Source organism: Phocoena phocoena, chromosome 11 (genome assembly GCF_963924675.1).
Source record: "Phocoena phocoena chromosome 11, mPhoPho1.1, whole genome shotgun sequence".
NCBI classification, from domain to species: Eukaryota; Metazoa; Chordata; class Mammalia; order Artiodactyla; family Phocoenidae; genus Phocoena; species Phocoena phocoena.
In genome coordinates this window covers 48,015,232-48,040,245 of record NC_089229.1, presented here as the reverse complement: position 1 = coordinate 48,040,245, position 25,014 = coordinate 48,015,232, and the positions used below count along the sequence as shown (strand labels likewise).

At 36.8% G+C, this 25,014-nt stretch overlaps 1 protein-coding gene across 5 annotated transcripts; it reads left to right on the top strand.

Moving 5' to 3' along the window:
• Nucleotides 1-1,168: 1,168 nt before the first annotated feature.
• On the top strand, nt 1,169-24,899 carry MDM2 (MDM2 proto-oncogene). Of its 5 annotated transcripts, XM_065887258.1 has the most exons (11): nt 1,169-1,545; nt 2,239-2,323; nt 5,032-5,106; nt 7,222-7,355; nt 9,570-9,619; nt 13,354-13,421; nt 13,551-13,647; nt 17,476-17,636; nt 21,330-21,485; nt 22,526-22,603; nt 24,276-24,899. In XM_065887258.1, exons 2-11 carry the CDS (start codon nt 2,243-2,245, stop codon nt 24,849-24,851), a joined length of 1,476 nt encoding a protein of 491 aa, XP_065743330.1. In that variant the 5' UTR covers nt 1,169-1,545; nt 2,239-2,242; the 3' UTR covers nt 24,852-24,899. The 5 variants fall into 5 exon arrangements, with proteins under 5 accessions (XP_065743330.1, XP_065743331.1, XP_065743332.1 ...); XM_065887259.1 differs by lacking the exon at nt 1,169-1,545 and having other exon boundaries at nt 2,243-2,323; nt 21,330-21,344; XM_065887260.1 differs by lacking the exons at nt 1,169-1,545; nt 13,354-13,421; nt 13,551-13,647 and having other exon boundaries at nt 2,243-2,323.
• Nucleotides 24,900-25,014: the final 115 nt, after the last annotated feature.

Sequence of the window (25,014 nt, the reverse complement as noted above, 5' to 3'; positions counted from 1 at the left end):
TCTTACCATCCTTCAAGGCACAAGATATATCTAAACGTCTCTGAGGCCTTTGTGAACCGCCTGGGTATTCACTGAGCAATCCTGTCTTTGAACTCTTGTAGCACATACCTGTTCCTTCACTTGGCATTAACAAATGCCAACTTGTTTACCTTTTTATGCTATTTTCTCCATCTCTTGAGATTTTCTTTTATCCTGTGTCAAGCACACGCTTTTACAACCGGAAACCTCACTATATTTGATTTGACAAAGAGATTTTTTTAAAAAGCCAAATCAAATCCCTGAAGATAATGTTAGCAATTAAATTAATTGAGCGACCACTATGTTTAAGGAAGATTGCTTTCTAGTAGACTAGGGTGTGGGAGAAAGGAAAGATATAACTTTATCAAAAAGTTCTCCGTTCACAAGGAACTAGTCACTTCCTTGCCAAAGAAGCAGCTGTTTTTGCGATGGCTGTGCTTTTTGGGGTGAGCCAACTCAATTCTCATGTCCTGGCTCATTTTTGAGACTGCCATGCCTATGTGCCAAAAGGGGCAAGTAGGTGAGTCTTTCAGTACTGAATGCCTAATATAGAAACAGATATTTTTAATGGTAATGAATACATTCATCATATAAACAAAAGAAACCCAAACACTCTAAAAGCATAAAGTTAAGAGTAACCGTTCTTTACCTCACCCATCTCTAACGGTAACCACCGGCCTTTTATTCCTCCAACTAGAATACTCTATGCATCCCTGAACAAGCCCATACTGTGCTATTTTTAATCATACTTTAAAAAAAACAACTCCAGCTGCTGGCGGTGCGGGCTTAATATATCGCACAGCTGTTAATTGTGGTTTCTTTTTTGGTAGCGGCACTTAGATGCGTATTTGCCTGAGTTTTCATTGCGGTAGGGAGGTGCAAACACAGAAATACAAAAATAGCGCCAAGGTTCAAAGAAGTCCCAAGCTTGGCGCACCAAACCAGGCGGCGGCGGGAAGAACCAGGGATCAGCTCCAACCGTGAAAAAGCGCTACCGACTCCAGCAGGTCGTGCGCGCCCAGCGCCCCTCCCCACCGGCCGAGGACGCTTGCCCAGTTCCGGGACCTCCCCCTTCACCGAGGCTGTCGGGCCCAGCCCCGCCCCCAAAGGGCGGGGGCGGCGGGGCTTGCGCGCGCAAAAGCCCGGATGGGCCGCGGCTTCCGGCGCGCTGCGCTCGGACGGCAGGGGGCGCGCATCCGGCGTACCTCGGCCAGCTCGGCACCTTTGGGGGCCTGTGCGGCCCGGTGTGACTGGAAGGAAAATGGAGCAAGAAGCCTAGCCTGAGGGGTAGCTCTTACCCCTCTGACCGAGGTCCTGCCGCTTTTGCCGCTAGGAGCCTCCTTCTCCTTCGGACCTAGTGAGTTCGAGCGCCCTGGCGGCCTGGGCCCGGCGAGTGGAATGGTCGCCGAGGCCCAAGGCGTCGGGCTTCCGCGCGCCCCGTGACGGGAACTAGGGAGCCTCGAGGTACGGCTCCCTCACCCACCCCGCCGACTCCAGGCGCGGCAAACCCCAATTAGTGAGCAGCAGGTATCGGCCTGGAAGCGCGTGGGCAGTTCTGGGTTTGCTTTGTGACTTGGGTCTCCCCGGTCGCTCTCACCCCCCGCCTGTGCCCCGCGCGCAGCCTTTGTGCATTTCGTGGTGGGGGGCGCCGGGCATGTGGGTCTGTGGAGGTTTTGTTGGAAGGAGGCGAGGTTGTCGCCCCTCGGGAGGAGGGCGGGTTTTCGGGGCCGCGCTCCCAGCGGGTGGGGGTTTGGGAGGGGGTTCCGCGGGCACGGGGGTAAAGGTCAAGTGCGCGGGGGGCGCTGCCGGGGGCGGGGGTGGGTGTCAGAATAACGACAGGTGCCTGTTCGGTAGCTTGTATCTGCCGGGCGCTACGTCTGGGCGAGATTGGGCTGGTTCTGGGGGCAGGTTGACTCAGCTTTTCCTGTGGGGCTGGTCAAGTTCGGACACGTTCCGCGTCGGTAGTAGAAGGAGCTAAGCCCTGACTTGTCTCCAGCTGGGGCTATTTAAACCATGCCTTTTCCCAGCTGTATTCACTGGCTGTTTGAGAGAGAGAACCTGTGGTCACCGACCTGTAGCATTTTCTGCTGATCTAGGTAAGGACCCACTTGCTAATAAAAGCATTATTTATCTCATTTCTATATGATTTGTCTTTTTTTTTTTTTACAGATATTTCAGTATTTCAAGTTTTTATCGTGTGTTTTCTTTTCGTACTCGTAGGCAAATGTGCAATACCAACATGTCTGTGTCTACTGATGGTGCTGTAAGCACCTCACAGATTCCAGCTTCGGAACAAGAGACCCTGGTTGGTATTTTTGTCTCCAGTGTAACTTTAGCAAAAATTTATTTTATGAGGTGATCAACTAGATTTCACAGACCCCAGTTATAGCATGGCTCTTTAAGTGAAGTTGTAGTACATAGCTTAAATGCCTGCCACTCAGGCATAACTGTGGAGCAAAAGTTACCTGTAAGAATCAATATTTATTTTCTTAGCTTTTTACCACACTGAATTAAAAGTCAGTTTCATTATCTTCTTAAGTATGGATGCTGAAGTTATGTTTATTATGTGACTGTTTTTTGTTTTTTTTCTGATTTGACCTGTCAGTATTTAACTTTTGTAGAAGTCAGAAATAATTCATGCTTGTTTTAAAGATGTTAGGCATTACAGAAAAGTATAAAGTAAAAGCTGAAAATTCCAGTCTTCTGTTTTGACCATATCTGTCATATCTCCTTTTTAGATCTTCATCTATGTGCATACCCACATATATATATGCACATGTGAGTTTTAATCTGTCACAGTTCAGTTTGTTTTACTAAAATAGGATTATACTAGAGATGTTAAGCAAATAGCATCTATGTCAATCAATAAAACCTACAGAATTCTTTTTTAACAGCTGCATGGTAATCCACAGCATTAGTGTACCATTTAAGAAATTTATGCCTTTACTGATAGGTTTTCTAAAATTGCCTTTAGTTTTTGAGTATTACAAATGGTGCTGCTTTGCATATGTATCCTAACACAAGTGTTATGTGTAATAGTTTTCCTCTCTGTCAAAACTGAATATTATCACTGTTATTTTGCCCTATTTTGGCAAAAGGTATTATTGTGTAAGTGTGTATTTCCCTAATTTTGGTGAGGTTGGGCATCACATCATTGGTTAAATCATTTGTTTCTTTTGGGGTTTGCTTGGTCTTATCTATACACTTTTCTTTTAGGCTTATTGTATTTTTCTTAATAATTTGTAATAGTTCTCTGTGTTTCAAGTGTATTTAATTTTTATCATTTACAAATGTTAAAAATTAACTTTGCTTATTTGTTCTTTTTCTCATTGAGAACATTTTTATAAAGTAAAATTTGACTTGCTGACTTTTGAATTTCATATGATGTTTTGGAAGAACTCTCCCATCCCAAGATTATACAGATAAACTGCTGTATTTTCTTCTAGCATTTTTTATTTTTACATCTAGAATTTATCTTTCTGTTCTTAAATGTAAGATTAATAATGGTATTGTCTTTTATAGTAGTTTTCTTATTAATGCATGTCTTTTAAGTCTTAAAAAGCTGATGGCTTTCCATTGGAGACTTTGACTTTGGGTTGTTTTATGTAGTTTGAAGTTAATATAGTATATATAAAATTTTAGAAGGAAAAAAAGTAACTTTTTATGTTTTCTGGGATAATTCATTCTTTAAATAGCCTGAAAGTAAAGCGCATATGTAAGCACATAGGAAAAAACATATGATCAGAACAATTAATGATTCAATACTACATTTATTGTGTATTTTAAAACTTTCAGTTATTAAATAATATTATGTTGATTAGCTGGAAATAGGCAGTTTTCTTAAATCTTGTTCTGAGGATTAGATCCCGAACTGGGTTGCTGTCAGATTTCAAAGTTAGACGGGATGGGAGTATATTGAAGGGAGTGCAGAGGCACCAGTCTGTATAGGGGTGGCTGTGTAGCTGTAAAGATACTTGAGTTTTGAAGATTTTGATACAGCAACAGATAGGGAGAAAGAGCATAAACACATTACATCTCTGCCCCCTTGCCAGATGTTTTCTCAGTACAACTTGGAAAGCTTCTAGGTCAGAGGCAGGCAAACTACAGCCTATGGGCCAAATTTGGCCTGCTGCCTACTTTTGTGAATAAAGTTTTACCGAAATGGAGCCACATCCATTGGTTTACATATAATTTATGCTTCTGAGTCATACTATGTGGCGAGAAAAGCTATAAACTGTTTACTGCCTGGCTCTTTAAAGAAAAAAATTAAACCCTGATCTAGTTGGCTGGCTCCTTCAATACAGGTCATATGTCTTATTTGTCGTTTGTGTGTGTGTGTGCAGTATCCAGTGCTGTCTGGTGCATGGCAGAAGCTCAATAAATGTTTGTCAAGTAGATATTTGGAATGTAGACCAACTAAAAGGCAGCATGATATTATAGTAGGAAGAAAATGTTGGCTTGCAGTTGAGGGATGTGAGTCTCAGTCTCCAGATCTGTTCTTAATTATCCTTGTCAGCTTGGGTTAAAGTTCGCCAGCGTTCAGGAACCTAATCTGTAGAAAGAAAAGATTGGTAAAAGGACCCACCATAAAGATTTACTCTTTTCTCTCGTATTTTGTAATTTAGTTTATAGTAAGCTCATTGGGGTATTCCATTTACCGTTGAGTTTGTAAGGTAATAAGCAGATGATAGAAATAGCTGGAGGAAAAAGAATAATTTTCACTGCCCTGGCATGGGTACTGTTTTTGATGGCAACTGATGATACTTGAGGGTTCTGTGATTATTTGCATAATAATTACATCCCAGCATTTTCTTCCCAAACACAGTCTGTGGTATTCAGTTTACATAGTTTATTACATTTAGTGAAAACATGACTTAGTTTTTGAGGTCTCTAACGTTGTGAGATAACATTGTGTTTGCTACCTTTATTGAAATTCTTTATGGATGAGTTTCCTGCAGGCTTATAGTTCTGGAATAATTTGGAAGTATAATAGCAACTCTGTGTTCTTTATAGGTTAGACCAAAGCCATTGCTTTTGAAGTTGTTGAAGTCTGTTGGTGCACAGAAGGACACCTATACTATGAAAGAGGTAAGCTGAACTAAGTTAAAAAGATAACTTAATGTCTTACTAGTTACGTATAGCTGTGGGGAGAAATTGGTCATATGGAGGGATTTTCAGTAAGCAGGAATGTTAAGTATTGTGGTCATTTGGACTATAATTTGAAGCTGAAAATTCAGTTTATACTCGAATTTCATTTGTCAGCCCGGAACTCAGACAAAGGGAAGCTCTTTAGGGGTTCTTAGCCATTTTGTGCTGTGAACCCACTTGACTCACTGGTAAAGTCTTAAGATTTAGCAGCAGATCTAATGTAATTTGGAATTAGTGAGGAGCATAACTGATATTTTGAGACGTTTACATCAAGCATAGTATGTATGATATGAAAAATGCTTGTGATTTTATTGGTGACAAAATCACAGTTATTGTTAATACTTTGTGATTTGTTGCCTGTGTTCATAATTGAAGGGCAAGCTAAATTTCAGTTAAAAGTTAGTGAAAATACAGACAAACATTTTTTTCCCATCCAAATTAATGGACCCCCTGAATTCTATCCAAGGACTTATTGGGCATTCATGGATCCCAGGTTAAGAACTTCTGCACTAGAGATACATGAGTACAGTATACTGATCTTTCTGGGATAGAGGTGAGCTGATTTGTGAACATATATTCTATTTAATGGATACATTTCAATGCATTGTTCTCTAGCTTTAAATTTGTGCACAGAAGCATGTTCTTCATTGAGAGATGGGCCATCTTGGGGAAAATTTCGATGTGAATGAAATGTGCCTCTTACCCATCTCTCACACTTAGTTTATGGGGCTCAGATTACTTATAACACTGAAGGACCTTACTTACATCAGCATAGTGGGCAAGAAAAGATTCCAGACCCTTTTCCTTTTTAGCCACATTCAGAAGTTTCTTTATGGGACGTTTGATAGAAAGAGTCTAGGTTCTCCTCCTCCTTCCTTTCCACTGTCTACCATCTCTTCCATCCATAGTCACATAGGAATATTCCTTTAAGTCTGAAGCCAGCTTAGCCATTTAAGTCTATAGACGGAGCTTGCAGGGAAGTGTCAAGGTAAATGATGTTTTTGGGATGTTAACTTGGGTTTAACCTTATATTATCATTATATAACCAGTTAAGGAAACAAAAAAGTATGACTAGTAGTAGATAGAAATAAGGAGAAAATTGATCAAGGTCATCATAAAGACTTAGAATGCTAATATTAAACCATGTAACAGTGATGTATATATTGTCTGACACAGTGTTCAGTTGTAAAATCTTTGTTCTGTGGTATGTGGGAGAGTAATGAAAGCTAGTATGGGGTAGTAGAAAGCACACTGGGCTAGAAGTCAGAAGACCGGGTCAGTTTCTTATTTCTCATATCCTGATAACAATTCTATGAAATATCAGAAGGAGACAGTACTCGTAAAAGTACATTGTAAACTGTAAAACACCATATGTGTTTAGGTGGTTGTTAATAGGTTTGTATGTGGATGTCTTAAAAATGTATTGCCTACTTTGTTTTAATGGAGCACACAAAATATAATTTAACTGTATGTGCATGATTCAGGGTCATTATTTTGATTATTTATTGTGTAGATTATAATGATATCTTTAAGGGTTTATTTCATTCACTGAATTCTCCCAAACTCTTCTGTAGATGTAATTCGTCATTGTCTTCTCATCTGTGATGACCTCAGAGGTTGTTGAGGTATATGGTGTGCAGGACTATGTACTAAATGACTCCAGGTCACTGCTACATTTTAGTTGATGTTTTTGATTCTGCAACTTTTCATTGTGATCAGTGGTTTTGCATTTTGCTGCCTTTTCCTTTCTTCCTAATAAGTAGTACCTAGATATTTGGGCAAAGTTAAAGTCTGCCAAAAAAAGAGAAGACACATTTTAAAGTTTTAAGTAAATCAGAAGCAGTGTCTCTACTTTAGTCAAATTAAAAGAAAAAGATATAAAATCAGCTTTTAAAAAAAAATTTTTTTTAGGAGTACAGGATGGTTGTTATTTAGATGGTTATTGATGTGGTTGCTGGTTGTTTAACCCTCTTCAGATAAATGAGATGTTATTGAATGTATTTGAAACAAACATTTAATTTTCTTTAATGCTCAGAAATCATATTTCTATTTCAGGTTATATTTTATCTTGGCCAGTATATTATGACTAAACGATTATATGATGAGAAACAACAGCATATTGTGTATTGTTCAAATGATCTTCTAGGGGATTTGTTTGGAGTGCCAAGCTTCTCTGTGAAAGAGCACAGGTAAGTTCTTTAGTCTACTGTAAAATGCCAGCTGGGCAAACATTTCAGTTCACCTCCATCCTCACTCCCTTTTGTCAGAGAAAATTGTTATTATATATAAAAGATGCTGAAATTTAATTTCTTAGTAAAATAGCATGTTACTTGAGAACCTGAGTTCTGGAATCTTACAAGCCTGGGTTTGAGACCCAGCTTAGTCATTTACTAGCTGTCAGACTAGGTAAATTGACTTACCCTCTTTAAGCCTTAAGTTTCCCCTGAATATGAAGTAGGAACAATGTAAATACCTTATGTGGAGGTTATAAAGAGGCAATGTGTAAGCATTTAAATGTTAGCTACAGTAACTGCATATTAAAAAAATATTATTATTGCAGTCACTTCCAAAGACATTCTTTATGATACCCTGTGGTAATTGCTTAAATTTGAGCCCTAGTTACTTTGAAGATCTTTTTCTTTGTCATATACCATTATGGCACTTAATCAACTGAATCTAACCCAGATAGCATTTCTAAAATTACTCTGCCGGGAACTTTTTTTTTTCAGACTTTTTTTTTTCAGTCATTCTTACTTTACATTTGGAATTCCTTGTTTCATTTTGTTAGTCTCTTTGCAGTGTATCTTAATGAGAAGAATACTTTTCACCTGAAACATTTACCTAGATTCTACTAGTGTTGAATGCTCAATAATATTGTAGCTAAAAAGATAATTAAGTGGGATATTTATAACTTTAAAATAACTTCATTATTATATGTATATATTCATTATTGAATATTAAGAAAAGACAGAAAGCTAATGATAGGGGAAAAAAGACTGTAATTTGTCATCGAAAGGTATTTTTACTTGTCATTTTTACAACTTATTATGCACAGATGTGTTTCAACCCTGTTGTGAACATACTATATTTAATTTCATCCTGCTTTTAAATTAACATACAAGCTTCTTTCCATTGACAGATGATATCTGTTTAATATTTATGTTATTTTATACTTGGCCTTGGGATATAAGCTCTAATTTTATAAGTTTAAGAAATAACTATATTGATAATTTTGCACCATCTGAGTATTGAATCTTGATAATGTTTGGAGCTGTAATTTCTGATACGGAAAGCACAAATTTAAAATTATCTTTGACTTGAATTCTAATGTGTTGAGAGGTTAAACACTGGGGAAACTACTGACTTGGGGAAAAGATACGAGGAGGAATATTGAATTTTTTTTTGTGAGTTTAAGGAGCTGTATCATCAGTCCCAAGGATGAAAAAAATTAGTTGGGATTGGCACTTTCCCCTTAACCTTGAGAGTTAGAAATGATATCTTGTGACCAATAAATGTTCTCTGAAGTCATTAGTTGATGAAAAATGTACCATGACTTCACTGAGTATTGGCATAAGTGAATTGTTTCCTTATGCACCAGGAGGGCAGAGATTTGTTTTTATTTCATTCTGTTTCCCCTGATTTCTAGAACAGTGACTGGTACTCAGGCTGTATTAAATGACCGTATACTGCTCTGTCTTTTAATAAATTTTCAGATCAAGAAAGAAAATCCATTAGATGATTGGTCTAAGGTTGATAAAAGTCAAAACTATAATGAGGGCTTCCCTGGTGGCGCAGTGGTTTGGAGTCTGCCTGCCGATGCAGCGGACACGGGTTCGTGCCCTGGTCCAGGAGGATCCCACAAGCCGCGGAGCGGCTGGGCCCGTGAGCCATGGCCGCTGAGCCTGCACGTCCGGTGCTCCGCGGCGGGAGAGGCCACAGCAGTGAGAGGCCCACATACCGAAAAAAAAAAAAAAACTATAATGAAATTCCTATATAATGGGTTTTGCATAACCTGCTATTTTTTTAGGCAGTCTTCGTCTGTGCCCGGAGCTAGATAAATTCTTTTCTGTTTGAAAATACGTATGTTAACCTGCCTCGTATGTTCGCACCAGTTCTCTGGGGACTTTTGCTAAAGTCTCAACAAGGCATGTTTCAGGAAATGGAGATGTGAAATCTTTGCACTAAGGAGACTTTAGTGATTATTAAACGTGGCTGCGTGTAATCATTGTGCAAATAATTATGGTGGTTTTTAGTGTCTAGAAGCTTATCAGTACTTGAATGTAGTGATTTAAACTTTGGGTTGTAGCATGATAGTTTATACTAATATGCATTTAAAAGTCTTGTTAAGTCTAGTTAAATACATTTTTATTTTAAAATGTACATGTTTTTTTTCTCTCTACAAGGAAAATATATACAATGATTTATAGAAACTTGGTGATAGTCAATCAGCAGGGTAAGTTCATTTTGAATTCCATAAGCATGTACTGTAAAAATATATTAAAGACATTCTGTGGATGTGCAGACATCTTATAATTGTGATTTGCTTTAAAAGTTGCTCTCATTGTATATTTAATTATAGTAAGGGTATGATACATTTAACAGGAAGAAATACCTATGAGCTAAAACAACATAATACTAAGTTTCTTATGCACATTTATTTGCAGTGGATATTTAAATATCCTATTACATAAATTTAAGCCTTGGGATATCAGGTTAGAATTTGCTTTGAAAGGTAGGTAATTTCAAAATCTTCTGCATAGTAGCGATAGGAGCAAACCTTGAAACGTATTCAAAGGCTTAGGGAAGTAATACAGATACCTAGGTAGGGCCATTTGAATGGAAGGGTCCTTGTCTTCTGTGTTTTTTATAATAGACAAAACTTTGTTTACCAGTTTGTTCAGGTCAGTGCCATTTTACTTCCCTTCCTTTAGACTTGTAGTTCTTAACTGGTTATTTTTGGGTTCCATATCCTGTTGATAATCTGATGAAAGTGCTAGGTTCTTATTCCATAACGATACACCTAAACATACACAGTGATATGCCGGTAAATGTTTAACAATCCACTCTCCAGGGGAAGAGCCTTGATTTGTGGTTACTGGTTTCCATAATATAAATACTCTCAGCATGACCATTTTCAGCCGCAAACATGGAGTTGGGAAGAGATATACACAGTTTGCTTGGGAGTGCTGGTAGGAGCTGGCTCCAATACACCACAGGCTTTTTTTTTTTTAATTTATTTTTTTTTTACTTTATTTATTTTTGGTTGCATTGGATCTTTGTTGCTGCACATGGGCTTTCTCTAGTTGCGACGTGCGGGCTTCTCATTGCGGTTTCTTCTCTTGTTGCGGAGCATGGGCTCTAGGTGTGCGGGCTTCAGTAGTTGCACCACAGGCTTCTTAAAATCCATTCTTTTTTTTTTTAATTTATTATTTATTTTTGGTTGCATTGGGTCTTTCTTGCTGCGTGCATGCTTTCTCTAGTTGCGGCGAGCAGGGACCACTCTTCGTTGCAGTGCATGGCCTTCTCATTGTGGTGGCTTCTCTTGTGGTGGAGCACGGGCTCTAGGTGCGCGGGCTTCGGTAGTTGTGGCTCGCGGACTCCAGAGCGCAGGCTCAGCAGTTATGGCGCACGGGCTCAGTTGCTCGGCAGCATGTGGGATCTTCCCGAACCAGGCCTTGAACCCATGTCCCCTGCCGGTGGGTTCTTAACCACTGCACCACCAGGCAGGTGGGTTCTTAACCACTGCACCACCAGGGAAGCCCAAAGTCCGTTCTTGGTCTATAATTAACTGTTCTCAGGGCTTCCCTGGTGGCTCAGTGGTTGAGGGTCCGCCTGCTGATGCAGGGGACATGGGTTCGTGACCCGGTCCAGGAAGATCCCACATGCTGCAGAGCGGCTAGGCCCATGAGCCATGGCCGCTGAGCCTCTGCGCGTCCGGAGCCTGTGCTCCACAACGGGAGAGGCCACAACAGTGAGAGGCCCGCGTACCGCAAAAAAAAAAAGAAAAAGAACTATTCTCAGCTTGTTCATTTTCCCGAACGAACTGACCACTCCTTAGTGCTCCCATTATTTCGTATCTAGATTTTATTGTTATATTACTTTGTTACACAAGTGTGTCCTCTTCAGGTTTGCAGTCTGCAGTACACAGTACAGTGTTTATTAATACGACGTTTAGTAAATTTATTGAATTGAATACTTATTCTTCCAGCGTTAGGATTTAAGACCCAGAAAAGCACATCACTGTCTTAATCCCAGAATAGAAGTAATTATTAGGCTGGTGACTTGACATTTTGTTTTACAAAGCCCTTTATGAAATCAAATGAAGTCAGATAAACAACTGTAGTATCTCTTTTAGTATTTTCAGTTTTCTGAAGTATTATTATCCCTGATGTATTCATTCATTCATTTAAATCTTGGCTGATTGCTAGGAAAATTATATTAATGAGATTAATATCTCATTAATTCTAATATCTAATTAATATCTAATTAATTATATCTAACTAATATCTAATGAGATTAATATCTCATTAATTCTAATATCTAATTAATATCTAATTAATCAGGAGATTAATATCTCCTGATTCCTTGTTACTCAGACCTTGCCGCATCTCTACCAAATAACCATTGCTTCGTCTTCTCCATTAACTTATCTTATAATACTTCTTTTAGTGTGCTTATTTTATTGTACTTTATAACTATTCTTATGTATCTTCTATATTAAAATTGAATTATCTATTTACGTCTCTAGTAATCTGTAGATTACTTACGTTATTTCCATTCTGAGTTTGTTTCAGGTTTTACTTTAATATAATTAACTTCAGAACTCCTGTACCATTGTTCTCAAACTTGTCACACTTAGTGCTTCCTTTTTATTACATCTGTTTTGTAACATCTCTTATACTAAAACAAAATATAACCTATTTATATGGACAGCTTAAATCAGTATAATACCTTGCCCATAATATAAAAAATAAACTGTTATGATAATGTATATAATTTCAAAATGTTAATACTCAGACTGGGCTTCAGTGTTAAGACGAAAATGTTTCCAAGGGAGTAGTAAAAGGTATTTGATTATGATCTTAGGTGATGGTATATATCCCACATCTGAAATTTTGACTTGAGCTCCAAGTCTGTACATCTACATACAGACTAAACCTACCTACCTGAAAGTTTTATCCACTTTTCAGTTTATCTTCCCATCCAAATCTGTTCATCATCTGAAGTTTTGAATTATACCACCCATTTATCCACCCAAGGTAGAATCTTGGAATTCTTGACTCCTTTCTCCTTTGCCTTGTATGTCAGACACCAGGTTCTTGTTGGTTTTTACCTTTTTAATTTCTCTGGAATTGATCTTTTTTTCCATGTCTTAGTTTAGACTTTAATGCTTTTCATTTATGTTATTGCAGTTGCTAATACTGGTTTCCCTGCCTCTGTTCTCTTTTTCTTCTATTTTGGTAGAGGGAGTTGTCACTCTTCTGCTTATAGTGACCATTTAGGGGTTCCTTATTGCTCGCTGGGTAAAATACTTGCTGTGAACTAGCAAATCAATTTTATCTCTTAGATTAAACCTTTTTAATGGTGCGTGGCTGCAGCAGTGCCTTAGGGAGGAATGTGAAGTATTAGCTGGGGAGGATGCAGTGATTTGGGATTGGTGGCAGGAATATTGCTTGTTGATATCTTTGTGCTGTTTAGCAAGACAGGCAGGATCCTTTATGATCCTGCTTACATTCCCATAGTAATGAAGTATCTGTAGTTCCTGCAACAAACACTGGTAGTTCACTTCTGAATGCTTTTTTCACAGTGTTTCCTCAGTCTGGAATAGCCTTTCCCAGTCATACTTCCACATATCCTACTATGAAACCTCTCCTGATTCCTTGTTACTCAGACCTTGCCGCATCTCTACCAAATAACCATTGCTTCGTCTTCTCCATTAACTTATCTTATAATACTTCTTTTAGTGTGCTTATTTTATTGTACTTTATAACTATTCTTATGTATCTTCTATATTAAAATTGAATTATCTATTTACGTCTCTAGTATTCAGCACAGGATGGCACTTGGAGACTACACGTTCAGTGTTGGTTAAAAGGTTAAATTGTATGAGGCGTTTGTTCTGGATAGCATCTATTGAATAACCCTTGCTTTCCTAGTTTGTGATTCTTTGTTTTTATTTTCTGTCAGAACCATCAGATTCAGGCACATCTGTGAGTGAAAACAGGTGTCACCTTGAAGGTGGGAGTGTTCAAAAGGTAATCTTGAACTCATTCTACTATGAAGTTTCTTGAAAATTGGGAGTGTTTAAAACAATGAATTTTTAGCTTCTTGGTGTTATAAGTTTGTGGGTTTTTTTTTTGTTTTTTTCTCCCTTGAATGCTTAGGACCTTGTGCAAGAGCTACAGGAAGAGAAACCTTCATCTTCAGATTTGGTTTCTAGACCATCTACCTCATCTAGAAGGAGAGCAGTTAGTGAGACAGGTATATATGAATATTTAATTGGCACTTTCAAACAGCTTTTCAGTGTTCATTCTTTACTGAAATTAGTACATTTAGGCTTAATGAAATTGTGCTTTTTTGGTTTAGATGAATTTGAGTTTCTTATTTTTATATGATTTATTTGGTTTAAAAATTGCTTTCTTAGCAACATTTTTCTGGTTGACTACAGCAGGCACAATTTTACTGTATCCTGCTGGATTTTATAGTTAGCCAGCTTTTTGCTATGCGTGGTAACAGAGGACAAGGATATAAACTCTATTTTAGTCATCATTCTTAGTCACCTTAACAGTTAAAGTATTTGTTGTTTCTAATAAATAAAACACACCAGTGAGTTTAAAAACAGAGAAATAGCATCTTAGAAATGAGGACGAGGTAAAGAAAATAGCTGAGAGTATTTTTAACAGAGAAAACAGGAGGAGGCTGTTGCCTGATGAAAGTCATGATAACTAAAACTGTATGATTCGGTAGAAAAAAAAGTTTGGCAAATCAGTGAAGTAGAATAGATAAATCCAGAGTAGAGTTTTGTATATGAGGGCAAAGGGCAGCAAGTGCAGAGTAAATACATGGGAGTAGAACAAATGGTTATTTGGGGGGAAAAAAATCAAGTTATATCTGTGCCTTATGCCAAAATGAATACTAAATGAGTTGAAAAGATAAGTGAAAAAAATTACAACATACTGAAATAGATTCACTTTAAATTTGACAGTGTTAATATCCTTGTTATAAGTTTCCAAAAGTCAATAAGAAAAATATTAAAAATCCAACTTGTAAAAAAAATTTTTTTCATAGTAAATAGAAATGACTGATAAATATGAGGAGTGGATTTTAGTGATTTAGCTTTATAGATAACAAAAAATGCGAAAAAGGTGTCTTTTCTGGTCTTTCAAATTAGGAAAGATGATTTTTTTTAAACTTATCCTTGCTAACTATGTGTTGGCACTGATGCACTGTTGGTGTATCAATTCGTGTAAATTGGTTAACCTTTATGAATTATAAAAAGGCTTGGCTTTCTTACCGTTATCACAGTAATCCACTTCTAGGAATCTATCCTAAGGATATAATCAGAAATGCAAAGATTATATGTAGAGATATTAATTATAGCATTATTCATAGTTGAAAACATATATGATGCTAGAGAATGTCATCACTCTAGTCCAGGCCATTGTCATCTCTTACCGAGACCACTGCAGCAGCTTCCGATTTTCTGTCTCTAGTTACTTGCTCTTTCTGTCCTTCATCACAGTACCAAAAGGGATCATAAAAGGTAAATTGGATTGTGTCACTTCCCCACTTTGTTTATTTACCATTGACCTTCAAATAAAACCCACACTGTTTTGTTGGCTTACAAGGCCCTGTTCTACCTTTAATCTGGGTTTTGGCCTTTTTCCCCACCTTCACTGTGTTTTAACTGCACTGATTGGTTCCTCAAACAAGTCAGAATTCTTTCCTGCTGTAAGGCTGTTTGCACAGTTTTTTCTGCCAGAAGTTCTTCTACCTCAGTCTTGTAAGACCAGTTCCTCATTTTTCTATTTTTGCTTAATTATTACTTTCTCAGAGAGGCTGTCCCTAACCACTTGGAAAAGTGGATCCCCTCTTGTTATTCTTTCCCTTAGCACCCTGCTTGTTTCCTTCATAGCACTCATTATAGCTTGTAAATGATTGTATTTTGGTTGCCTTGATGTTTGAACGTAAACTTCCTCTGGTGGTAGGGATGATGGCTGACTTCATTTTTGTATATCCACTGCCTCGCACTGTGCCAGACAGAAAGAAGGTGCTCGGATTTGTGGACTGAATGGTTCAATTATGATGAACCTATATTATGGATACCATATTCTGCAGCCATTAAAAGTAATGTAAAAGAATGTTTAAGAGAAAACAACCCCTGGGAAATCCCTGGCAGTCCAGTGGTTAGGACTCAGTGCTTTCACTGCAGGGGCCTGGTTTTGATCCCCGGGTGGGGAACTAAGATCTTGCAAGCCATGTGGTATGGCCAAAAAAATAAAAAAGAAAACAATCCCAAATTGTACATATAGTGTGATATAAATATGTTTTTTAGACGGAAGTAAATTTTTTAAATGGCAGCTGGAAAATTATTATGTTAAAATGTTATTAGTAGTTATCTCAATGGTAATATTATAGATGATTTACATTTAAATTTTTGTCTGTTTTTTAAAGATTTCTACTGTGAGTAATACAATACTTTAATAATCAGAAAAAAGCCCCAAATGTTATTAACAGAGTTAAAAAATATAGATCAACAGCATGGTTTTGGCCTTCTAGCCCACATCTTTCAACCAAGATCACCTTTTCTTATAGGGAATACAAACATTAAGAACTTATATCAAGAACTTGTGATCTTGTAGAGATAAATACAAAATTAGAGGATATAAGCGTGTTTTGGGAATTCAGAGTAAGAAGAGATAACTTCTGACTAGGAAGATCAAGAGAGGGAAATGGAGTGAGCAAAGGTGTGAGTTGTACCTGTTTCAGGCATATGGGTTATATTTTATTTAATCTCATAACCCTGTTAGATACTTAACATATAAGGCTGCAGTGAGCACCCTTGCTCATAAATCCTTAAATGATTATGCAGGTATTTGTCTAGGATAGAGAAACTGCCCATAAATTGTTACACTGTTTTGCGTTTTCACCAGTAGTGTATAAAAAGTCCTTTCTCCCAAATCTCTGAGACTGTCTCTCATTTTAATTTCTGTCATTCTCATGAGTGAAACATGGTATCTCATTTCAATTTGCATTTCCTTGATCACTGAGAGGTAAGCCATTTTTTCATGTTTATTAGTCTTTTGTGTTTTATGCATTGCCCTTTCATATCTTTGACTTTTTTAAATTAAGTTTGTCTTTTACTTGGTTGGTAGGAGGTCTTTATATAAAGTGGGTATTAATCATTTTTTATTATGTGTTGCAGATTTTTTTTCAGTCTGACATTTGCCTTTTAACTTCTTTTTTATAGTATTTTATTTTGCCATGTAAGCCTTAAGTAACTAACTTAATCTTGATAGTCTTTTTCTTGAGGGCTTTGTAGTGTCACATCATACTTTCCCACCCCGGTATATTCTCTTATATAAGTAGTTGGATGGTTTTGTTCCTTGTATTTGGTATTTTAATCCACTTGGAATTCATTTTTATGTCTGGTGTAAGGTAGGACTCTTCATTTATGTTCCTGACAGATTTGGTAACATTCTCACTTTAAGTCAGAGATAATTTCTTATTTAAAATAAAATGGACCAGGGACTTCCTGGCCGTCCACTGGTTAAGACTCCGTGCTTCCACTGCAGGGGGTGCAGGTTCGATCCCTGGTTGGAGAACTAAGATCCCTTATGCCGTGCGGCCAAAAAATAAATAAAATAAAATGGACCAGTTTTAACTGGTTTTGATTCCTGTTGAAAATACTGGACACTAAGGAAATTGAAACATTAGGAATACCTTCTAAGTAAGTTAAACAGTTGGTTCTTTCCAGGAAAAAAAGTGAAATCTTATATCCTAAATTCTGATTTTGACAGAAAAATCGTAGACTGGTTAATAAAAGGTCTAGATGGATTAAATTACTTGTGAGTTGATAAAGTTCTGAAACAAGCTTTAAAGCTTTTAAAAATGTAGTGTTCTGCTATAACTCTAAGTTGGACAGATCCAATAAGAGTGTTGACTTTTGAAACAGTAGTAATTCACTATTTTTCTCTGTTTAATTTCATTGAAACAATTTTAGTACAGATAGGTAACTTAAGACAGCTCAATTTCTAAATACATTATAGTATAGCAATTTAATTAACTTGTTTTTCTTTACATATTCAGAAGAAAATTCAGATGAATTACCTGGTGAACGACAAAGAAAGCGCCACAAATCTGATAATATTTCCCTTTCCTTTGATGAAAGCCTTGCTCTGTGTGTAATAAGGGAGATATGTTGTGAAAGAAGCAGTAGCAGTGAATCGACAGGGACTCCATCAAATCCGGTAATCCTCTCATTTTAAATAAAACAGGACTCTGTTATTTTTAGTCTAGTCCTGGCAGTCCTAATAAGCATCCAGATGGAATGCACATGTATGATATGTGATTGCTGCTTGATTGCTGCTATACACTTGGTAAAATTTTCTTTCAAATGAAACTATAGATCTTCCCCACTCCCAACCCCGGGTTTGCGGAGAAGGGTGGAAGATAATGGAGTTGCACTGGAGTGTGTTGGTAAAATTAGAACCTATGTTAGTTATTAATGTCACCCTACATATTGGAGAACCTTTGTGGGCCACTGCACCAAAGATATCTTAAGATTCTAAGCAATTTTGTTTTGCATATTTAGAGTAAATATATCTTATTACAGCTCTCAGCAAATAAGTGAACATAGCCTGATATCCACATTTGCCATACGTAGGTCTAGATATCAGGGAATGTCTTTTTAATAAGGCTGTGAAATATTGGTATATTATTGCATGCATGATGGGAAAGTATCAGTACTTTTTGATCATTGATACAAAATTCCAAAGTATTAGCCAGCATTAACATTCTTAAGAGATATCGCTGAAGGAGGTTTTGTAAAGAAGTTTTTGCTAACAAGAATGCTTGACAAATGGAATCTTTTCTTTCTTGTCATTACACATTTGTCTTTAAAATGTTATTAAAATTGGAATCTTTATTTGTGATATGGCAACATTTCATGGCGATTATTCTGGATATTAGTGATTATTTTATAGTTCTCTAGAAGATGTAAAGGATTGAACCAAATGTGATAGTAACCATATTCTTTTTATGTATTATTCTTTATTATCTTTACATTTTTTTCTTCCAAAGCAGTGATTTTATGGATGCAGAGGTGCCTTCTGGAGTTAGTACTTAATAGAGCTGTTACTCGTGTAGGCCACTAGATGGCATGGTGAGCTCCTCCAAGAGCAAGTTCTTCATTCAGTAGATATTTGTGTCTTTTCTATGCCAGGTTCCATTTGGCACTGGAGATACAGTGGTGGTCAAGGTAGTTATGATCCCTGCCCTCATTGGGAGATAGGTCATCAGCAATCAAACAAATAATTAAAATACTGAATAAATGCTATGAAAAAAATACAGGTTCTTGAGAACAAATATGTGTGATCTAAAAATTGAATCCAATTAAATAAAACTTGATGTGTCACCAACTTCATGTTTGGATAATTTTATTCCTTACAAATGGTTTTAATACAACGACTATGCGCCATTTAAACTTACAGTCTTTATTAAAGTTGTTTCAGAATTCTAGCTAAATGGTATTAAAAGTCCTTGTTCTTTCTACCTGGGACACTGCCTTGTTATCAAAGCAGTATAGAGGGTATTTCTTTTTGTTAGTCCTATTCTACGCTCTCTTCTAAAAATCCTCTCTGTTAAAGAGCTATTGTTTTTGAGGCAAAGTCCCTAGTTGTGAAAGCTTTTGGTAAGGCTAATTTTTTTCCTTCATTTTAGCTTACGTCACATTATTTGGTCTTGTCATTCACCAATTTGTGAAGGGAGTTAAAGGGAAGTGCATTTGCCTCCCATCTTTTCTTTCTTTTGGGTTTAATGCATTGGGGGAACTAAGGCTATACTCTAGGCTCTATACCAGGCAATTAACATATTTTATCACCTCAGCAGCCTCAAACTCCATTTATAGATGGGAAAACTAAGACTTGGGTGTTTCAAATAACTTGTTTAAGATCACATAACTAATAATTGTCACAATTGGAATTCAGAAAAACAGGGATTTTTAGATCTTTCCAGATCAAGCCTGTCTGATACTTTTTAAATATACAGTATTTAAGAGTTTTTAGGTTTTTCTTTTTTGAACATTAGCTAAACTTCTGAAAACTTTTTTTTTTTTAATTTATTTATTTGTTTATTTTTGGCTGCGTTGGGTCTTCACTGCTGTGCGAGGCCTTTCTCTAGTTGCGGCGAGCTGGGGCTATGTGCGGGCTTCTCATTGCCGTGGCTTCTCTTGTTGTGGAGCACAGGCTCTAGGTGCGCGGGCTCTGGAGTGCAGGCTCAGTAGTTGTGGCGCACGGGCGTAGTTACTCTGCAGCATGTGGGATCTTCCTGGACCAGGGCTCGAACCCGTGTCCCCTGCACTGGCAGGCTGATTCTTAACTACTGCACCACCAGGGAAGTCCTGAAAACTACTTTTAATTTTGCTTTCTTCATAGAACCCTAGAATAGGAGTGGGCAAACTTTTTCTGTAAGGGGATGGATAGTAACTATTTGGGGCTTTGCAGGCCATATGGTATCTGTTTCAGCTACTCAACTCTACGGCTGTGAGGCAAAAACGGCCATAGACAACAAGTCTAATAGACAACGGGCACGGGTGTGTTCAGTAAAACTTTATTTATAAAAATAGATGGGTGGTGAGGCACAGTTTGCTGACTCCTGCCATAGAAGATGCTTTCTGAAACTTAATGTTTATTGTGATTTTTACCCCCTTATTCTAAACATAGTACACTAAAGCCTAGTTAATTGAAGTGTCCAGTTTCTTAGGTTATTAGAGCTGTTATTGTATTCTAGCTTGACTTGTGATTTTAATGTGATTGTTAATGCAGCCTTTTTTTAAGGAATTGGAACTGCAGTTCAATGAATGTTGCTTTTACTACTACTTTCCTGTCATCACGGTTTAAAACAGTCTTTTGACCTAAGTGGTTGTAAAATAAATACCTTGTTTTTGTTTTTATAAATGATGGGCATATTAGAGATCATTTAATCCAAACTCATGTGTCATAGATGAAATAGCTGTGGCCTTTACAAGCTAAATATGTCTAGGTTGAAAGTTACTTAGTGGCAAATCTAGAATAAGAATGTATGTATCCTGACTACTAGACCAAAATACTTTTTCTAGTTCTAGCCTTCTGCTTTGTGTATGTTCCTACCCTTAGCCACTGATGGCAAATATTATGGGACTGAAGGTTCTCTTAGGTTCTTATACTATTAATCAGTTTTAAAATGAATCACATGAGCAGATACAGAATTTTTAAAATAGATCTAAAAAATTATATCTGAAAGCTCTTCCAAAGAAATTATTCTCAAAGTTCATTAAACATAAATCATAATTATTGTATATGTTGTAGCTACTAGCATTCTACCAGTTGGAAGATATAAAGATGATTGAGACATGGTCTTAACTCTTAAAGTATGTATAATTCAGATAAGAAACGTGTACAAAATTATGTTTTGCAAAATTTGTGTGTGCAAATATATAATACTCAATAATATAAGTAGCACAGATAATTAAAGGTGGGGAGTGCTCTTTTAGTTATAGTATTGACAAAGGCTTTGGCAAAAAAGGATGAGCAGAATTTGAAAACTATCAAGTTATTCCAGCTAGAGGGAAGGTGTGGAAGTTGAAGTTTGGTTTAGGAAACAGTTTAGATCTGGTTAATGTTCTTGTTTAGTGGGGATAGGGGGGTGTCTAGTTGGAGATAATATGAAAATGTTAATATAGACTTCCTGTATGTACCTTGAATGCCAAGGGAATTTGGCCTTTTCTTTTATATAATGGGGTTTTGAACAGAGAAAATATTTATCTAATCATAACCCAGAAGCTTAACCTAGTGTCAGTGTGCAGGATGGAACTGAGGGGGAATTAGGTGCGCAGGGAAGAGTTAAGCTGTTACAGGCCAACAGGTAATGTACATTAAGTCGCTTTTTTTCCCCCTCGATTTTAGGATCTTGATGCTGGTGTAAGTGAACATTCAGGTGATTGGTTGGATCAGGATTCAGTTTCAGATCAATTCAGTGTAGAATTTGAAGTTGAGTCTCTGGATTCAGAAGATTATAGCCTTAGTGAAGAAGGACAAGAACTCTCAGATGAAGATGATGAGGTAGGTTTTTTTTCTCTGATTATATTCTGAAGTTCTTAAATACTTTACATATTCGTTGACTGATGAGATTGAAATAATAATGTATTCAGATTTCACATCACAATCTTTGACTCTTGATTTATTCAAACTAGAATATTGGTTTGTGGACTTGAGGCTTTGTAATTCCTTGTTGTCTTATTTATATTTTTAAAAATGTAATGTCAAGAAGTCAGTAGGCCTTAATGAGCATTCTTATAATAGTCTACTCGTTTTTAAAAATATTTAATTCAATTCTCCTTTTTCATTTTTAATTTATGAAAAAGTAAAGCATGCATGCAGTTAAAAGTCACATACTACCACCAGATCTGTTTCCTAGAAGTGACCAGCTTCAACATTTCTAGCTATTTCACTGTAATTTAATACTTCCATATTTATAAAACAAAAATGCTTGTACTGAATATTTTACTTTATTTATTTTAAACATCCCTGTATGTTGGCTTTTTACCACAGTGGGTGAGGATTTTACCGTCCTCCATTTCTCCCCCTTTATATTCACTCATTCCATGGCACCTTTGTCTCAGATATCTCATATATAACATAATTGGACCCCCGTATTTGCGAGTTCCACATTGGTGGATTCAACCAAGTGCAGATTGGAAATATTCGAGTAAAAAAAAAAAAAAATTCCAGGAAGTTCCAAAATGCAAAACTTGAATTTGCTGTGGGCCATCAACTATTTACATAGCATTTACGTTGTATTTACAACTTTTCATATAGCATTTATTAGGTATTGTAAGTAATCTAGAGATGATTTGAAGTGTAGGGGAGGATGTGCATAGATTGTATGCAAATACTATGCCATCTTACATAAGGGACTTGGGCATTTGCAGATTTAGGTATCCTTATGGGTCCTGGAACCAGCCTGCCCACAGATACTGAGGGATGACTGAGTACATGTTGTTTGTTTAGGACTTATCACTTATCACTAAGAAGCCTTACTGGTTGAAGAAAAAAGGTGATGAATTGATGCTAATGTTTTTTTTTGTTTTTCTTTTTCTTAGGTATATCGAGTTACTGTGTATCAGGCAGGGGAGAGTGATACAGATTCATTTGAAGAAGATCCTGAAATTTCCTTAGCTGTAAGTATACATTTACTTTTTCAAGGAATCAAAAAATAACATTGAAGTCAAGATTAGAAAAATATGTCTAGTCTACTTCTTGACATGAGGTAGTTTTTATAAAGTTAACTTTTTTTTTTAAGTTTTAATGGTTTAAAATATTTTTGTTCTTTTATTGGGTTGGGATCTGTTGCTATACTTTTTGGTTTTTTTGTGTTGGAATTTGAACTTTTGAAGAACTTCATTATGGAAAATTTTGGGTATGTACAGCATAGAGAATAGTATAATGTATCTCCGTTGTACTTATCACTCAGGTCTAACAGTTACCAATATTTTGCCAATCTTACCAAATATGAATATCATATTGATTTGTATTAGAATATGTGGTGGGATTTTCTATTAAAGAAATCTGGACTTAAACATTTACATTTCATGCTTCACAGGGTTCCTCAGGTATTGGATGTGTGTTTTTTTAACCAAATATTATTGCTTTAATTTTCTTAAATACTGCTTTTTGTTATATTTGGGTAGGAAATCTCAGTTTTCTCTTTCTGAGATAGAAACAATTATTAATTATCCAAATACTAAAAAGGAGGAGAAATTATAAAATCTTAGGAAAATATTTTGCTATATTAGAAAATAATTCAAGTAACTAGTTGAGTCATTTGATGTCAGGCTGAGTGAAATATTTTAGACATAGATCTTGTAATTTATCGGACTCTTGAAGCACTTTCTTCCTGTATTACAAGACCTGTCTTTGGTTTTATCATTTAGTAGATACCTGCTTTTACAACTTGAAAGAACCATTGTGGGAGAATGAAGTTTCCACCCTTATTGCTAATATCTATGTCATTTGTCAGGCAACTTAAAAATGGTTACATTATTCATGGCAAGATAGGAAGGACCTCTTATGGCAAGTTTTACATGCACAGTGTCCTCAGGCAAGAACCATGCTTCTCATAAGGCAGGGAGATAAGGGATATGTTCAGTAAAGAGGCTAGGAATGTGGGGGAATTTGTTATCCAGATTGCATAGTGGGTGGAAAGGTTTGAGAAATAAGTTGGAATAAGGATGAAGCAATGAGCAGTTACAGAGACGAGAGCACAGAAAAGGATAGACAAGTAAGGGGCATACATTCTGGATAGTGACAAGGATGGCAGAGTTTATCTGGCTGTGATTGCTGAAAAGAATGTTTTAGCATTTCCTTTGTGGGTGTAGTTAGGGAACACCCAGTTGAGCCCTGGTTTTAGAGCACTTCTAAGAGAGTCTTAGTCAATGGCAGACTGGTTGATAGTTTTGTCTAGATTGATTTGGTGGACTGGGCACAGTATCAGGTTTGAGCCTTTAAGGGAGTGGAGTGGGTACAGGCTTCATTACAGAGAAGATCCCATAGCACTTGCTTCAACTAAATGAACCAACTCTGTCCTTGAACAGATAACTTTACAGGTACATGGTTAAGGTCATGGTGAATACGTTTTTCATTTTAGAATTCTTAGCATAGTTTGGCTGGGAAAAAAATGTATTTACAAGCTCATGCTTGAGGAAAGACTGTTGAGTGCTTTATATAAGACATGAAATGCTGAAAATTGAGCTGTATGATACATTTTACCTTAGACATATTGAACAAGTTGCTAGCGTTGCTGTGACTGGTTATTGGAGGGTTACGGAAGCTAACTGTCTTGTTTCCTTGAAGGACTATTGGAAGTGTACTTCATGCAGTGAAATGAATCCTCCCCTTCCACCTCATTGCAACAGATGTTGGGCCCTTCGTGAAAATTGGCTTCCTGAAGATAAAGGGAAAGATAAAGGGAAAATGTCTGAGAAAGCCAAACTAGAAAACTCAGCACAAGTAGAAGAGGGCTTTGATGTCCCTGACTGTAAGAAATCTACAGTGAATGATTCCAAAGAATCATGTGTTGAGGAAAATGATGATAAGATCACACAAGCCTCCCTATCCCAAGAAAGTGAGGACTATTCTCAGCCATCAACATCTAATAGTATCATTTATAGTAGCCAAGAAGATGTCAAAGAGTTGGAGAGAGAAGAAACACAAGACAAAGAAGAAAGTGTGGAATCTAGTTTTCCTCTTAATGCCATTGAACCTTGTGTGATTTGCCAAGGTCGACCTAAAAATGGTTGCATAGTCCATGGCAAAACAGGACATCTTATGGCATGCTTTACATGTGCAAAGAAGCTAAAGAAAAGGAATAAGCCCTGCCCCGTATGCAGACAACCAATTCAAATGATTGTGCTAACTTATTTCCCCTAGTTGAACTACCTATAAAAGTAGAATTATATATTTCTAACTATATAAGCCCCAAAATTTAGACATGAAATTTATTTTTATTTTTTTAGCTGTATCAAAGCAAGAAAGTATCTTACTACATGTAGATTTCTCCCAATAGTGAATAGTTACTTCCTTTTAGGAAAAT